Source organism: Camelus ferus, chromosome 11 (genome assembly GCF_009834535.1).
Source record: "Camelus ferus isolate YT-003-E chromosome 11, BCGSAC_Cfer_1.0, whole genome shotgun sequence".
NCBI classification, from domain to species: domain Eukaryota; kingdom Metazoa; phylum Chordata; class Mammalia; order Artiodactyla; family Camelidae; genus Camelus; species Camelus ferus.
The window spans coordinates 15,275,792-15,294,145 of NC_045706.1; the positions used below are offsets into that span (position 1 = coordinate 15,275,792).

Below are 18,354 nucleotides of genomic sequence, written 5' to 3' on the forward strand. Positions count from 1 at the left end.
TCATAACTTAATACGGCCTAATTCTATGTCTATTTGATGTTTTGCCATTATTTTCAATTTGTCATTTTCCTTTAACTTTTCTCTCATTTGTTATGCAGCTGCTTGATGTTTTTACGTAGTAATACCTAACAATCTTTTTCATTCCTGCTTTTGGGTTTTAAGTTATTCTCAGGAATGCCATCCATATCCTCAACACTAGATATTCTCCCTTATTTCTTCCAGCATTGCTGTATTTTTTATTTTTATGTTGTCCTTAATTCCTTTCAAGTTCTGTGTATAGTGTCAAGTAGAGATCTTTTTTCAAATGTTCCCAGTATCATTTTTACTGAATAGATCACTTTTTCTGAATGTATTTTAAGAATCTGTTGTAATTATGATTGCAAGCAAATAATTCAAAACGAAATCATGCAGTTTTTTTTTAAAGCATGCTCATTACCTCAATAAATAATAAATCATGACTTACAGGTTTCTAAGCAGTAAGATTTCATGATATACTTAAAACAGAAAACACATTAAAGACAGAAACATGGTTTTAAAGAGAAAATATTTAATCTATTTCATGAAAAAAATCACAAAGTTTTAGAAAAGAGACATTAGGTTTCAGTGTACAGTATAAACACATTCCTGTTTTCTATAATGACATGTATCACTCTTCTTCTGAGTTGGTAATGAAAGCCATTCCAAATGATCTTCTGTTAATACATGCCCTTGAAAAAGTCACTGAAAATAGTCTTGAAGTAAATGTAGAAATACAGTGTTGTATAAAAATACATTACTCTCCCTACATGAAAGGCATAAAAAATGCAGACCAAACAAACGCTTTCAGAACTTGACCATGTCTAGAAACATCAATGTATGAACCTGTAAACTGGATTTTCGTTGCATTTTTTATCTTTGGAGGAAAAAATAGATATAACCAAGCCTCTGGAATGGCAGAGACGAAGTCTGCACAGCAGACCAACTCTATTCTCAAAAATAAAACCACAACTGTATGCACACAAAGGGGAAAGTCTGAGTCTCTAAAACTTGACAAATGTTATAATTTGAAAGTGATTATGTATATGCGTGTGTGTGTGTATCACAGCACACTTCGATTTGTCCATAATCCACATGTAAAGTAACAATAGCAATTAAAACACTTCTAAACTGGCTCTCAGTGTGCCCTAACACTGACAATTTCAAACTTTTAAAAAATAATCAACCTATACGTAACATAATTCGAACGACATACCTCCAAGTAGGGAGAAATTTTTTAAAGTCATATAGGGTACTGTTCTCCTTTTGAACCGGACAAATTAGGGGTTTTATGAAAAAAAATGACCACAACAAAACCAGTTATTGTATCTGTTCTTTGTGTAACTGTAGTTCCTCCCTGAAACTTCTACAGAAACCACTGCTGGTTTCAAAGAGAAGGAAGCCTAACGTGTGGAGAGGAAGCGGCTGTGTATTTTTACAGGTAAATGTGGATGATGAATGGCAGAGGCATGTGGGAACAATACATTCCATCTCTACACATACACACACTTGTTAAGTGTTTTGAATAGCGTAATGAACACAACAGGTAGACCCTCCCGCACATGCTCACAGAATGATTATATTTCTGGCCGGGCTAAGGATAATGACTACAAATTCTAAAAATAGCAGATAATTCCAAGGTGGAGCCCTGCTTCGTTTTCAGAAAGGACCACGCCTGTTTTTACCCTTCATTACAATTTATCAGCTGTTCTGCCTTGTAGACCTTAACTTTGCATGAGCACATAGCACACTAAAGAATCAAAAGTACTGTTTAAACTGGTCCTATTCGAATCTGAGGGCTGATTTTTTTTTCCTCTCAGTATTATGAGGTCTCATTTTACTTTATTTCAAATGTAAATATGTAACCAAGTATATTAAAAGCAAAAGGTAATAAATGCTGTTTGTCCATCTAACTTATTAAATATCTGACCATTTTGCTTAACTCTGTATTACTGAAAATCACCAGGTCTATGAACTGCTGCTTCAAGAGGAAGGAATTCACACCATGCCCTGCCGGCTACACGAGTACCTTTCAGCCTGTGGTTGCTCAGTGCTCCGTAGTGACTGTTTTGTACTTTTTGGAATATGGTTGTTGGTACAGGCTGGGAAGTGGAGCTGGAAATACCTGCAATTCTTTCCTTTTGCTCATGGGGGTTTCAATAGAACAAAACATCCTTTGGTCCACCTGACAGCCACGTGCCAGTGAGGAAGAGGACACACCAAACGACAAGTAACTATAGCTAGGCAAACAATTCCACAAGTCATCTGGAGTTTTCACTTTGCAGCTCTAACCTCTGAAAAAAGTTAAACCAAATCAGCACACTAAGGAGCGGAGGGGATGTGATCCAAGACGCTGGCTGTGCTGCCTCCTGCTCTGTTCTCCCAGGCCGTGTCAGGCCGGCCGCCAGGCTAGCTGAGCTGCAGTCTACGCATACGTGAAAGGGCCATGGTTTGTTGGTCATGGAATACACAGTGGAGACTTGTCCAGCGTCTAATTTTTAATGCCATGCTCTCTATTACCTTATTGCCAGGAAACAGAAAAAAGCAAACTTTTAATTATTCAGGACAAAAGAGTGACTTACGGTTAGTGTGAAGCCTTCATTTAAATAACGTACCATAGGAGGAGGAGGAGGAGGAAAAGGAGGAAACCTTGGTGATTAACAGTGAATTCTACTTCTAAACTATGACAGTATCATTACCTTTTTAAGTCGATGTAATTTCCTTATGGATTTCAGTAACGGGATTATATTAACAAACTCTAATTATTTAAACTAGCAAACTACTTAAATGAAAAGATGTTTACATTCTTGCATCTGGATGGTTATGAATCGCAATCAGTGGTATACAGCATTTGACTTCATTCCTTTTAATAGTACCTAAAGCTGGAATAATAGGTTGACTTGGTAAAAAAATAGAATTGCAGCTATTTGAGTCTCGGGGGGTGGGATGGGGTGGTGTCAGGTCTACATACTGCAGTGTTAGTTATGAAGCAAGTAGGCAGACAGCTTTATATGTGTGTGTTAACAGACTGGCCAAATAATATGTTTTGAGAGCTCACTTTGGTTATTAAAATTTTCTTAAATTTGAATAAGCTTTTAGGGTTTGAAACAGTCCTGTGCTAAGAATTCAGTTACACTTATGACAAGGTCTTATAATTACCTTTTGATGACCAATTAAAATAGCATTGTTGGAACTAACACTGAAAAGCCATTTAATTCTTTAATACATCCCTCTGCCAAGAAAAACTATGGATAATATCTGAATTTAAGAAAGAATGGTACATAAAATCTTCTGGGAAACAATTATACAGACTGTTTCAAACCCTGAAGATTAAGTATGTATAATAAAAAGTCCAAAAAGTTAATTTAATTAAATGGATTTACTTTAAATTTCAAAAACAATCATCATAGGACTTTTTGGGTTCTTTGGGTTGATTAGTTACTATATATAACTATGGAAGATTTATGCTTTAAAAAAAAATACTTTGAGAGACAGTCAGCATAGCCAGGTAGTTGAGCAGATGTATCCAAGCTTGGCCATTCCTAAATGCGTGATCTCAATTATGCTGGTGTAACTGCTTACAACTTCTTTGTGTCTGTTTCCTCATCAGGGAAATATGGATAAATAGGACCTTCCCCATAAGTTGATTGTGAGGATTAAGTTCGTTAATAGACAGAAAGCACTTAGGAAAGTGCCAGGCACACAGTAAGCACTGAGTAAGTTTAGCTATTATTCTTACTCCTCTATTTAAATCCTGCAAAGGCTTAAGAAAGCGTTCACAAAAGTAAGTACTCTTAATCCCATAGTTTGTTTTCACTCTACATCTAGGAATAGAGCTAGAAATTAGGAGATCTACGTTCAAATAAAAGATCTGTTACTCACCAGCCTTTAGTCATTCAACAAAATGGGCCGAGCAACTGCTTCTGCCAGGCACCACTCCAGCAAGGACATTATCCGGGGAGCTCTGATTCTAAGGTATGTAGCCAGCGTTCTAACGCTGCTTCCTCATCTGTAAGATGGACATAAGATCTACCTGTCTGATTCATAAGGTTACTCTGAAGCTCAAATGAGACAAAATGCATGAAGGCACTTTGAAGATTTGGTAAAGCACCATGAGAGTATGTTCCAGGAATGTGGTTTAGGGTGAGTATGTCTGGACCCTCTCAAAGGAAATTTATTTCATGGTTCTAGGTCTTCAACTTTTAAAAAATAAAACTGTAGGTATGCTTCTTTATAACATCATTTATAAAATAGTAATATGTCTATTATAGAACTGTATTTCTCTTCTTGAATCCCAATTCTATGGACAATATTAACATAGCAAACAGTTGGTAGAGAAATAGTTTCCTTTAGAAAATGCAGTTAAAAAGAAAATGTGAAGCCATGTATTTAGCGATCATAAATTATTATCATTATAACTAAGCCAGTAACTAGCAGTTTCATTAATTACTAATTGCTATACAAACATCATTTCATTGAGTCCTTACAGCAACCCCATAGGGCAGGTATAGGAGCCCCATTTTATACAGTTAGAATCCAAGTAACTGTAAGGTCTGTGCTCATAAACACTACACTACATCACAGAATAAAACTCCAGCAGAAGAAGCCATAATCATTTCTGTCTCCACCAAATCACACTAAAGAGAAAACTGGCAGATCAGAGCTCTGACACTGTGTTCTGATCTTTGGTAATAAAGTGACCCCAGAAAATGTATTATGTAACAAGTGCTGGCTATTCAGTTCATTTTAAATCTTTAAAGCACATCCCTAATTTTTTTTAAAATAACACACTGCTCAATTTAAAAAAAATACAGAAAAATAGAAAATAAAAATATTCACAATTTTATCATTCACAGTCCACCATTGACACAGCCCCTCTGTATATATTTTTATGCAATTTGTGAGCTATGAAATTTCGTTTTTGGTGATTATTCTTCAACATGATGCCAAATATAATGGCTAGACTGAAGTCTTTTTAATTGGCAGATAAAAACTAAATGTTGGGCAAGCAGAAAATTATTATATTACAGAGATATGTATTTTTAGTATCTTCTCAGATTTTTCAACTATGGGAAAACAAGCAGAGTAACTTATTTCAGTGGTACTAGCTCCGAAGTACATTGGCTATGTGAGAAATTGAGTTGATCTTTGTATCTGTGTAAGTATATATACACATACACACATATATATACACTCATCTGCTTATATTATGGGGCTGAGTTAAGATTTATTGCTTTCTTCAGGCCTGATTAACACTATAGCTAAATATATTATTAGAATAGTTAGAGAAAATTGTTTAGTCATTGAACTTTGCCAAAGTTACACTTACCAGTGGTTAAACTGTAAAATTTTCTCTTGTGAATAGGTTAAATATTTGGCTGACACAGCATATTCAAGATAAGCGAAGTTCTTTTCAGAGATTGTATCAATCCTGAGCATAAATTCAGAAAAGGAAATTCTGCCATTTGTGAAATATCATACACAGTGGTGGAAAAAAATGACAAACCAGCAGAATAACGTAGGGCAAAGGTTCCAGGTATTATGTCTAAGGGTGTATAATGCCACATTAGTGGCACTTTGGTAACGGTGACTAACACCAAGATCTTACTCTTTTTTAAACTGTCACTGGCCATAGTAATTGATGTATGAAGAAGAGCGAAAGTTAAAAAGTTAAAAAATGCAGAAGTTCTTATAGAAATCAGAAGTCAGACAGGAATCAAGAAGTTTTTAAAAATAAACTTTCTAGCACTTCCTCTTATGTGAGAAGTTTAAGTTAGTCATAAATTCTAGGAGCCTATTTATATTGCTTAGTATGATTTACAAAAAAAATCATACCACTTTATACAAATAATATTCTGAATGTAAAAAACACTGCAGACTGGTGGCTGGGTAAGAATAAGAATGTTCAATAAAACTATACTTTGAAAATCAAGAAAAGCATAAGCTTAATAATACTAACCTAAAGCTCTATCTAGACAAAGGGAACATTAATTGACTCTAAGAAGTATTTTTGGGTTTTAATGTACATGGAAATACATACTGTATTTATGTGTATAATACTGAATAAATAATTACCAGGCATTCTTGAATTAGCAAGTTAGAATTGTATATACTTCTTACTGAGAGTAGAACTGTTTACGTCCTTAATAGGAAAAAAATCAAGCCAAACTATTCTCATCCTGTCCAACTGGAAATGAGAACTACAATAATCAGATGAGATTAAAAAATGACTATGGTTTGCTCTCCATAAAAGAGACTATTAATGTTATACATCCTTTTATTATAGAACATATTTTTTTATGGAGAGAAAAGGTTTGAGGTACTTACATATGATTTTAAAAAGAATTATTTTTAACGTTACATTTCTCTTTAAAAACAGTGTTAGCATGCTGCAAATTAAATGAAAGTCATGACCTATGTACTGTCTTACTTCAGATTTTGGAACCTGAATAAAAGAAGTGAATAGCACGTTCAAAATTATATTTCCAAAAAATATAAAGCAATGGGCAGATGATCATGCTTAAAAAATTACCCGTCAAATGGAGCACTGTTTTTGAAGGGGGAAGGCATATTATGCTATATTGTCTATAAATATTTACTGAATAAATATGATTCACCTGTTGTTTTTAAAATCTTGTAAGCTCATTAAACCACAAACGTGTTGAATCAGTTTTAGTAAAAATAAGCACAGGCTTTTAAAATAGTTGTAAAGAGAAATTATGATAATAAAAGAACCTTTCAATATCTCCTGCTGACTACTTCTTTAAAGGTTAAAAAAACTACCAAAAACAGTGTCCTCAAATCACTGGATATTTCAAAGTAATATATTAAGATATACTATACACATTAACACCATGAACGTGCTTCACACTGAAATTTTCACTTTGAATGCTTAACAGTAACTTCTTAAAAAAAAATCACAATAAATGATCATAATTTAAATTTTGAATATGGGGACCAAAAAAAGCCCCAAACCCCACAAATCTGCACTTACTGCTTCAACTGAAATGTGCATTTCTAAGATAACATACATACCCATTTATATCAAACTCAGCTGTCACAGTTCTTTATCATGAAGTGGTATCACAGACAGTAATGTGTCCCTAGTCCCTTTCTCCTTCAAAGGCATGGTATTTCTGTGGACTCATCGTTATCTGGTAAGACTGTGTTCAGTTAGAAAAAATAAAGGAGTGAGTCTGTATGTCCTTAGAGACTTTAACCTTTTCTGTATAGAAACATACAGAATATTTAACATACCATTAATAATGGGATATTAAAATAGTAAATAATTTATAAAAAAAATAGATTACAATTCTGTTTTAAATATATCTCAAATGAGAAAACCGCAGAAGAGAGTAAAGAATATATTTATCACCTAGGTAGTCTTTAAGCTTCTACTATGATAGAAAGACCATTTTTTGGCTTAAAACAGACCTAATGCCTTGAATGGCAGATGTCCCTAAACCAACACACAGACTGCATCTTAAGTTCTGTTTAAAGTTACTGTGAAATGTACACGTTCATATGTGCTGCTTGATATTAATAAAGGTAAAAAGGTTAGTTAAAATATTTGGTATCATTATTGTTACCAGTATTCACTGCACATTATCTCATGATAGTATTCTAGCCTATAATGTGGTCTTAAGTCTTGTGCCAAATAGCAGCAAAGATTACAGAATCATGGTTCAAATCATCGGTCAGTGACTCAGCTGGTACACAGCCAGAATGAAAGAATTTGTTTATAATAAATAAATAAGGAGCATAGCTTTATTTTAATGTCAGTTGCTAGAACTGAACAATGAGTTTCTTTGTTTCCAGAGGCAGAAATAAAGTTTCTTTTCATAAATTACAGTGATGGTGGGGATGGAGAAGAGACAGCACTGGGTCACTAGCCAGCTTGCTAAAATACATACTTGAGTTCTACTGGAGCTGTGCAGCCTTGCTGTGTGTCGGTTATTTGTAAAGGCTGAGTGAACAAAATTCCCTTCATCATACAGGCACTGCTGTCTGCGCTACAGTAATACAGAAACACGCTGATAGACAGAATGGCTTCAAGTGATAAGCAATCTCCGGGAATCTGCAGTGAGATGGTTGGCTGATTGGAAATGCTCTCTATCTCTCCAGATGGTATCTGTCCTCGAAGAAGCCATTCGTTGCCTAGAAAATAAAAAACTAAATTATTAAGACTGTATTAGAAGACAAGTAGGAAATTAGACAAACCTTATGAAGAGGAGATTCATTCAATCATCAGGTATTTACTGAAAGCCTCTATGTGCCAGGTACTGTGCTCTTACTGTGTGAAGGACATAAACGTAAGATATAAGAAGTTCCCAGTCTAATTGTCTTGATATCAAAATTCTTCCTTTGAACACTGTAAAATAAATTATAAATTCATTTTTACTGAAATCAAGATGAATACTGCAAATATGATTATAGATTTAAAATGTGGATATAGAGTTAAAAATGAAACCTATTAGTAAGGTCTAGAAATAAATATGACACTTGAGAAAACAGATCATTTTTACCAGATAAAAGTATCTAGGAATATAACGTGCTAACTACAAAATAGCCTATGGAATACAAATGGCACGTACAACTCTGCAGTGACTTTCAAGTTAAGATGGTAATGAATTATTGAAATATCCCAAAATAATAATAATAAAAACAGATTTTTTTTTTGAAAAAAAGCAACACTGTATACATTATCCTGATGGACTAATGTAAAAAACTAACAGATTTCATCTACTTCATTTTAATACATAAAACTCTTCTGAGACTTAAACACATAGATTATCTATATAACACAAGTCTAAAAACCACTAAAAACCTTTAAGCCTTCTAGCATTAAAGTTTTTAAAATGTCTCTAATTTCACCCAGCCCCTCTCTCAGAAGGAACATGTATGTCATACTGAGGAAGCACAATCTTGCACTAACATTCAGCACGCGAGGGGGTTAGATATTAAGCGTCAGCATTTGGGAAACAAAGCTGCGCTTTCCTGCCATCTTCAACAGAATATACTGTAATACGATAATGACTTATCAGTGACTTGGGGTCATCTGTACAAAAACTGGACCATCTAATGAGTAGTGATGAAATTCTATGTCAACTTTTTAGCTTTTCTCCCTTTCTTTTGACTTCAGGATGACCCAACAGACTAGAGCACCTGCCTCTCTACTGGTCCTTTCCATCCCTCCTGTAGTTTATTGCTTCTAATATTCTGTTGAGTGAAAAATTAAATTTGAGAAAAATATATCAAAGAAGAGTAAGGAGAATGTGAAAGGTGAGCATTTAGAGTTTAAGTGCAGAGCTTTTAAATAATTCTTTTAAAATTCTCTGGCCTACTTTGCTTATTTCTGGGCTAAGAAGTATGTTTTATTTTAATGTTTGATTCTGCTAAACAGCACATTAATGGGGGCACTTCTATTTTCAATGAAAACAGGAAAATAATAAATTACGCTATTTTAATGTCTAATTCTAGAAATAAAACATAGACACTGTTTCTTTAGATATTTCTTAGGAACATCACATGTAGGATTTGTGAAGCCATAATATGCTAGTGGTGCTTTTATATAACTGCCTTTTTCTTTTTTTTGCTTCTTTCCTTCATGTATATGCTGGCAGTTTTAAGACTATAGAGACCAAAATTTAGTTTAAAATCAAGTGTTTCTACCTTTAAATAACCATCCAAGATGAAAAAATGTCTTTTAATCATAGGTTTAGAATATACCCTATAAAATAATTTTTAAAAACCTTAAATTATTAGAATTCTTGCCCAAAAGCTCATTTGTCCCTATACAATAAAATTGGAGCCAGTATCTTGGACAAGTGATAAAACAGCTAAGACTTTTCTCTCTAGATTACTTCACTTTCCTTTAACATTACAATTACTCAATATTAATTAACTTGTGTTTGACAAAATAGAGTTAAAATAACAGATGTTAATATGTCAATATCCTACTTTAAAAAACAACACACTGCTCTTTAATTTCACGCAGAGAAATGAACAGTGAGATCTCCACCTGATGTAATACCTTCAGGCTGATGGACAGTTCCAATGGCAGTTGAGGACCTGCTCTGAACCTACCGAGGATGGAGGAACGAATGGCAGGGTTTGAGTGCGCTTCTGTCCACAAAGCTGGCTGCAAAATCCTCAAGCACTGCATGGCTCAGCCCTCTCCTTTGTGGGGAGCAGCAGGGGGTGGTTTCCCCACAGGCTCAATCAGCCCAGAGCCAGCAAACTCTACCCCAGCAGTTCCTTCTGGCCAGCCTAGCAAGACCTCTCTGTTCTCTTGGTGTGGATACCAAGTGGGTAGTTGCAGGAAAGTAGCTGCTGCCCTGAGAAAGTACCAAGGTAAGAAGGCCTAAAGCCTGGATCTGGGGAATGTACAAAAGGAAAGTGTGAGAAGGCATGAGGGAGGAGGAGCTGAGCAGGAAACTGAAAACTGAGAACGTGTCAAAGAGCGTGGGAGACTGGGACAGAGGAAGACGAGAAATCAGAATTTAGTTCTGGACTACTAGTATTCCACTCTAAAACGGCTGTCCACTCTGTTAAAAGATGCTGGAAAGCACTGCTATAAGGCAAGCAATTATCCTTATCACTTACAAATTGATTACATAAGTTCACACTGTGATTCACACATACACATCCAAATCTTTACATTATTTACAGTAACTGAATACTTTGAGAATAGACTGAAACAGGAAGTGTTCTTAGATTAAAAGATCACAAATTAGTGAGTGAGGACAAAGGCTCTGCCTGGATTCTAATCATAGTAATTCATCTGTATTCGATTACACATCCTCCTCCAACAGTGTTTTATTCTTCTACTTGAATGGCGTACTTTTAAGCAATGCCTCTGGCATCCATTTTTTTTGGAGTAAGCAAGTTAATGTGGCTCAAATTCTACCTTTGGAATCTCTAGAGTAGAAAATGCAGCTTCAGGCTTAATAACTGGTAAATCAAGTCTTAATGATACTACTGAAATAAAATGAACAGCAACTGAAAACTCTATAAAGCTACTGGGCAGCCTCCGTCTGGAAAAGTGGAAGATAATAATAAAACCACCAAAGAACTGAACTGGAAAGAGCCTCTGTCAAGTTACTTCAGTTAAAAGCAAGAATATGTTTTTAAAAGCATCATACTGCAAGGGAAAATCAATTCAATTCTTTAGAATCTGGTGAGGTTCCTCTCACAGCTATGGAAGGTACAGTGGTAATCAGGATCAACACTGAACCAGGGCTCTGGGGACCTGCTGAGTAAGCCACTTGGTCAATTTGCTTCCTGCTCCCCTGCTCCCACCTGGGCTGGAGAAAAGCAGCCTCCACGTGGACCAGCCTGACTTCTGATTCACGACAGCTGGCCTCAAATGCGGCCTTCATACTGCTGAGCGGTCACACTGGGTTTCCCTCGTGCAGTCACCCTCCGCCCTCCTGACCCTCTTCTTTCTTGAGGCTTCCAAAACCTTCTCCCCTATCACCACTCAGCTGATGGCCGTGCTTCCCAATGTACTAAGAAGGCAGGAGCACTCAGAAAAGAGCTCCCGCAAGCACCTGCCTCCACAGGTGCCCGTCTAGACCTCTGGGTCACACGCTGGGCCGCCTTCTCGCCTTACTGTGGCAACGTCCACACTCTTGGCAAAGGCCAGCCTTCCACTTACTTGTGCACTAGATCCCATGCCCTCCCATGCTCTAAAGGATGCCTACCCCCACCACACAGCAATTCTCTTCTCTACTGATCTTCGCCAACAATATAGCAAACATGCTGCTCTCTCAACTCTGTTTTCCCTTTCTAGCAACTGCTCTATTTCTCCTTTTTAGCTAAACTCCCCAAAGAGTTGTCTGAATTTGCTTCCTCCAGTTCCTCCCCTCCTATCCTTTTTCAACATGCTCTAATCAGGCACCTCCTCCATCATTCTGAAATGGCTCTGGTCGGCTCTGGTTGAGGATATCAATTAACTGTAACATTAAATCAGCGATCAATTCTTAGTCCTTACCTTACCTGCTCTAGCAATAGCACTCGACACAGCTGGTCACCCTCTCCTCCTTAAAGCACCTGGCTCCGGGAGACTACACTCTCTTGGTTCCACTTCTACTCGCTTATTCACTCTTCATCTTCTTGGTGGGTTCCCCCTCCTCTCCTTCACCCCTTTATGCTGCAATGCTCTAGAACGGTGCCACCGAAGTATGGGCTGAGGACTGGTGCTGGTCCACAAACCATGATGAGTTAAGTACAGAAAGTGAGAGTAAGGTCTGGAAACTTGTAACATCCAAGTGTGTAATTGGTGGCTTTGAATTTTATGTCTCTACAAAAATTAATTTCATTTTTAGGGCTAATAACCCTAGAGCTAGTTGAGATGGAGGAGCATAATGGAAGACACTAAACTAAGAACCAGCAGAGGTGGGTTCAGATTCCATCTTTTGACCTAATTCAACACATGCCCTTGAGCGAATCACTTGATCTCTTTGAGCCATTAGTCTCCTCATATATAAAATGAGAGGCTTAGAACAGATGGTGTCTTTTGGTGCCTTTTATCTCTGACGTTCAAGGAATTATCATTCTGAGACCACAACAGTCTGCCTCATGTGATAAATTTGCTTAGTAGCAAAGGGGAGCAATTATAATTAATTTAATAAAAGAAGGATCTCAAAGACTAAAGAAAACTGCGAAAGTGGGGTTAGATCTGGACCTTTTTTTTTTTTTAATAACAAGACCTCCCTCAAATCCTGCCCAACTACAAAGTATCACATAACAAATGAGAAAAACTACAAGATTAAATATCAAGAACTTATGAACTATTCACATATGCAAGATTATTGTCATACCTTCAGCTGACAGGAACCAGCAACTGGGTGCCCCTTCAGTGAGCTTTGTTCCTGACGGGAGGTCTAATTTTAGCTTGAACTCAAGAGTCTGTCCTGGAGATGCAGCCACTGGGGAAAGTCTAATGCTTGGAGCAGATTTAGGCAGTTTGGGTAATGTCTTCTGCTTTTCTACTGAGAATGGGCCATCCACCACAGCACTGTCAGCTCTGAAGACTGGGAGCTAGAAAACAAGAAAATCTGTTTATGAAAGTACAAGTACTTTACAGTAATGGTGGAGTGACAGAGCTTGTTTTTAGACTTTAGTACGAAAGCAAGGTTCTATGTCAACGAAACGTAATTGCCATTCTAATCTGAATTAGAATGCATTTAGATTTCCTCATGATTATTTTGTAGGTTCAGAAAAATATTTCATCTTGGCAAAAAGACTGCCAACATTTATAAATGAAACTGAATTAAATTAACTGTCCAATATGTTTATAGATAGCAGGAAATTAAAGTAAAACTTTATCAAGTTAAATGTAGTGGATATAATATACATCCTCTTGTAATTTTCATTGCCAACTCTAAGAAGATGTCATTCATCTTATATAAGAGATTTATGCAAAGAGAAATGACACTTAGGATGGCAATCTGTGTTTTTAAGTATCTTGGAAATTCCTACAATTTTAGAAAAAAAAAAAAGATTGCATTTTTCCAGGCAAATGTGATACATTAAGGGGTAATCTGAAATCTTATTAGAGACCACGTCCATATCTTTACAAGTTGATTAGAGCTTATTTATGTCTTGAGGAATGTGGCTTCTACAACTTCTTGTAATAGTTACTTGGTAATGGATTCATCATAGGAAACAAAAATTACATGTTAATCTAAGGATCATTAAAAAAAAAACAAACAAGATTAAACAACCCAACCCACAGAGTTTGTGTGTGTAGTATGTCATTATGTCCACACATTTAAAAATAGATCTGAGTCCTGGTTTTTTCCCCTCTTTCCTGAAAGTTCTTCAGATTCTCTCCAACTTCTAGTATCTTTTTCAAACACTCTTGGCATAAATGGAATTTTAATTCTAAATATAATAGGATATCCTTGAAATAGGCACCCACTTACTACCCTCCCTATGTGTTTCGCTCTCCCCACCAGAGATGGCCTAACCAAAAGTGCCTCCGTCAGTGCTGAGGATCTCAGAATCTTTCTTAAATGATGTCCTTGAACTTATCCTTTAAGATTACTTACCACAGAAACCGTTTTTGTTTCTAAATCCATCACTTTAATTTGATGGTTATTGGTGTCTGCCACATATAATAACTGACTATTCTCTCCAATACACAAGCCTCCTGGTTCATTAAAAGTTGACTCAGTAAAACTGGAACCAAGAACATTACTTGCATCTCCAGTTCCTGCTAATGTTGTACAGTTTTTTGTTTTTGGATCCACAACTTTAATCTAAAAAGAAAGAACAAAAATTTATATATCAGAAGCTCAATTTCATGTTTGTAGTTGGAGAAGTAGATTAAGCAAGTCAGAGAATTCCTGATTACCGTTAGAATTCTTAATAAATCTCAGAGAAAGAAGAGTCATTTCCATATCTTCTCAAAAAGTCAAACACTCAAATTACAGTCTAAGGGGAGAGATTTCATTCTGAGAGGTAAACACTGTAAAATCCCCAGTTACATCTTGTCTTCTTGAAACAATCTTGATAAAATTATTTAAAAAATTAAAAAATTTTTTAAATGTTATTCTTTTTCCTTACAATGGGACAGAGCTGAACTTTCTTCTCATGAGCCTCTAACACTGGCTGAGGATTTGCTACTTATGTTAAGCTGAATTATTCCCCACTGTTTCAATTATATTAAAATCATAGTCTCATCACAAAATATTAACATTTATTTTCCACTGATTTTTTTTTGTATTGCAGTATAGTCAGTTTACAAATGTTGTTGTCAATTTTCCACTCATTTTTATAAAAAAGAAAAATACATAGTCAATGCAACAGAGACCAAAAAATGGAAATGCTAATAAGACAGAGTGATTTGCTAACAGCTGCAGCACCTAGGCGAACAGCTAGAAAATGTTCATTTGTTACTTGACATATTAATTTCCTTGCGACCTGCCTTCTCCTTATTTACTGAACATGTTTACTAAGTAGCTTTAAAGGGTTACAATTCACAATTTTTGGCTATAGCCATAGGGAATTTGCTTAGTCCTTTCCCTAGCTCAGAGTACTATCACATCCTCTTTGCAAAGAAAGGACCAAGAAAAGAACAGAAAGGCTTATGTACTGTTGTCAAAGGCTGTTATGCCTCTATTTTAAAGTGGCAGTTGTAGGAGGCTCACAGATCTTTCAGCATTTTAAATACCACAAGTGAAAAGCAGGGTATTATATAATTCTGTCAAGACTCACCTTGTGATTGTAAGAGTCTGCCACATAAAGTAAATTCCTTTTCTTGTCCCAAGTTACTCCAAGTGGGTGCTGAAGCTTTGCATTGATTCCTACTCCATCAACATCACCAAAAGCAAATAAATTCTTTTATTTTTTTTAAAAAGAAAGAAACAGCACGTATTAAAAATTTTTTACAGTGCTTTGTTAGAGTACAAAGTGAAAATTAAGATGGCTGTATCTGTTACCTAAGTTAAAGGGGAAAAAGGCTGATTTCATGTAAGTAGGGCTGTGCATTTGATTCAAACTAGAAAAAAATGATAGAATTCTGAACATGAATTAATTTGTGGTGTTCAGGAATTTCATTCACAGAAATTACACATCACGAACTGGTCAAGTCTACTGATCTGGTGCTCCTTCCACCCTACTGCCAAAAATCTAATCTACACTTTCGCCTTCTCTCTGTAATCAATATTTCATCCTTCCTTTTTCCCTGAGGCCTTGACATTTACATATAATCAAGTAGAGTCAGTTTCCTTTATTTAGATGGTTTGTTACTTGTGTTTTTTTTATATTCTATTTCCTTTGGTTTGACTTCCATTTTAACATGGGTAAGTCAAGAACTTTCCCCTTCCTACATCTGATTAACTCTTCACAATTCAGAAAATCGCAAGCTCGGTCCGTGGGCATACCATACATCTCATTACCATGGGATCTCTTTCTCCTCCCGCAAGGTGCTTCACGGCTCCATCTTTCAGCGACACGGTTCTCACTGTACTGCTCTCACTATCTACTATGAACAGGCAGTTCCAGGGATCTTCTGAGGCCAGAGAAAGACCTGAAGGTTGGGCAAAACCTGCCTTGTGAGGATATGCATTATTTCGATTCTCTTCATTTCCACTTCCAGCAAACCGAAGGCAGGTTCCTTTTTTTAACTCACTAAAAAAAGATAAGTTCATAGGTGAAGTCAACATTGTTATATTGTTTCCAAGTTAGTTATTAAGCAAATGAATGTAAATGATAAAATCAATGGTGATACTCATTATGTACATAAAAAAAAGTCTAGTGACCTTAGCCTAGTTAAATCAGCTTTCATTGTAGTTTTTCTAATCATTAACTTATTTATCCACTGTGTAGGGACCTTTCTACTAAAGCGGGCCAGATCCCACCTTAACTTCTTGACCTCTTTTTTTTTTTGTAGCGGAAGATTTTAAAGGATTGATGAGCAAAGGGAAAGCACACCTCCAAGAACAGGGCGCGGGCGGATCCAAGGGCAGGTAGTAGCCTCCGTCTTTGTTTGGTCCCCTGTCTTACACCCTCACTTAGAGATGGGCTGTTGGTTGATTGACAGCTCTTGCCCCTGGAGTGCTTATTCGTATTTGTCTCCTTTCGTACATGTCCTTACCCATGATGCACACAGAAGAACCCATGGCAGGGGGGCTAAACCACAATGCCAATTATATTACAATGAGCACTGGGTCATGTCCAGTTAGGTCTTGACTGCTTCTTAGTTTCATGCAATATTAGGTTCTGAAAGGGAATTGGAATTTAAAAGATTACCCAGCTCTTGATAGTGTTTAAAGCTTTAAATTTCATTAAAAATGTTTCATTTTCTTTTATATAAGTGGAGACTAGCAAAAATAATTTTGAAAAATCATTTTTGAGAGATTGTCAGGTACTCATTTTAAGAAAATAATATTAGATGATTACACTGCTTTAACTAATCAATTGTATAAATCAATTTCTTATATACACTGGGGAAATTTCTATTTAAGGGACTATTGTAATGATTCCTTTTGCAATGCAGAGGAAGTTTTATACCTTGGTTCCTAAGTTTACGCCAGAGGAACTGTAAGGAAGACACGGCAGTGTCTTGTGTTGAGGGAAGGGAAGGAGCTGACTTTAAATGCAGAATAATGAGACTATATGCACATCGTTTTCTAATAGGACACAACATGCAAGAGTCTCAAATGACCATCAATCACATATTGGCTGATGTGTTCCCAATGCTAATTTAGGTAGGGAACAGGGGACATAGGATGTATAAATATGGCCACTTATTCAAAGAACTTATAAAAAATAACCTAGTCAGAGAAATACATGTAATAATGAATATGCCAAAGAAATCAAGGAGCTGTAACAATTTATGAAAGTTCCCTTAATTAAAGGTAGGAAGAGTGGGGAGAGACAGTAACTTCTAAAAGGTTAGGTGCTGTTGCCACTTGAAGCTGAGTAACAACGATAAAGCATCCTTAAAATTGTAATATAGGTCAGTGTGATCCGACTGGACATTGTCCTATTGTGAACAGGCGACAACTCTACTTAACTGAACATTTACTTCACTCTTGACCATCTAGGTCCAAAAAAGCCATCACTTAGAAGAGCATATTCTGGTCATCTCTGCTACTTCTTTTTTGCTGTTTATAATTATGCCTCATCCTAAATGTCATTGGCCACCTTACTGTTCAGGCTACTATCATCTCTTGCCTGGATAATAGCAATGGCCTCCTCACTGGTATCTCTGTCTCTAGTCCTGCCACACTCCTAATGCTGCCAGTGTTCTTTCAAAAACACAAATCTTATGTCACTTCCCAGCTTAAAACTTTCTATAAAGGCATGTAGAATAATGTTGAAATCTCTTAAAAAGACTCACAAGGCACTTCATGATCTGGCTTCTACTGACATTTTGCCTGGAAAACTTTTACTCTTCCTAACTCCTTTCTATTCCTCTGTCAGGTTTTAGTTTAGCAGCTTCTTCCAGGAAGCCTTCCTTGACACCTCAGGTCTTACTGATACCAGCTGCTCCTCTTATGTATGTAAAGGACAATTTCAGTTTAAGCACTAGTGCAGTGACTCCTTTTACACATTGCACCTATACTTCCTAACCGTTTTTTTGTTTGCTGATCTGATTCTTCCTCTGAAAGCCCACCAAGGACAGTAACCACATCTTTTCATTTTTATTCTTAATATAGTGAACACATCATTTTATCCCTATTGACCAGCATAGTGCTTAAATATAGTTTGTTTAATAACTATTTGTTAGATGAATGGTTCAATGTTGTAAAATATATAAATAAAGCAACACACACAACTTAGAGAAGCTGATGTTTTGGATTAGCTACACAACTGCTCCTTTCT

The 18,354-nt window shown here is 36.2% G+C and overlaps 1 protein-coding gene across 1 annotated transcript in view; it reads right to left on the reverse strand.

Annotated features, from left to right (window-relative positions):
• Positions 1–4,242: 4,242 nt before the first annotated feature.
• Positions 4,243–18,354, reverse strand: part of NHLRC2 (NHL repeat containing 2) — a 50,894-nt gene continuing 36,782 nt past the window's right edge. The window contains exons 7-11 of the mRNA XM_006183494.3: positions 15,924–16,155; positions 15,241–15,363; positions 14,073–14,282; positions 12,840–13,059; positions 4,243–8,172 (exon numbers count right to left, since the gene is read on the reverse strand). Coding sequence (XP_006183556.1) covers positions 7,916–8,172; positions 12,840–13,059; positions 14,073–14,282; positions 15,241–15,363; positions 15,924–16,155 — 1,042 coding nt within the window. The 3' untranslated portion in view covers positions 4,243–7,915. The remainder of the gene's footprint in view (positions 8,173–12,839; positions 13,060–14,072; positions 14,283–15,240; positions 15,364–15,923; positions 16,156–18,354) is intronic.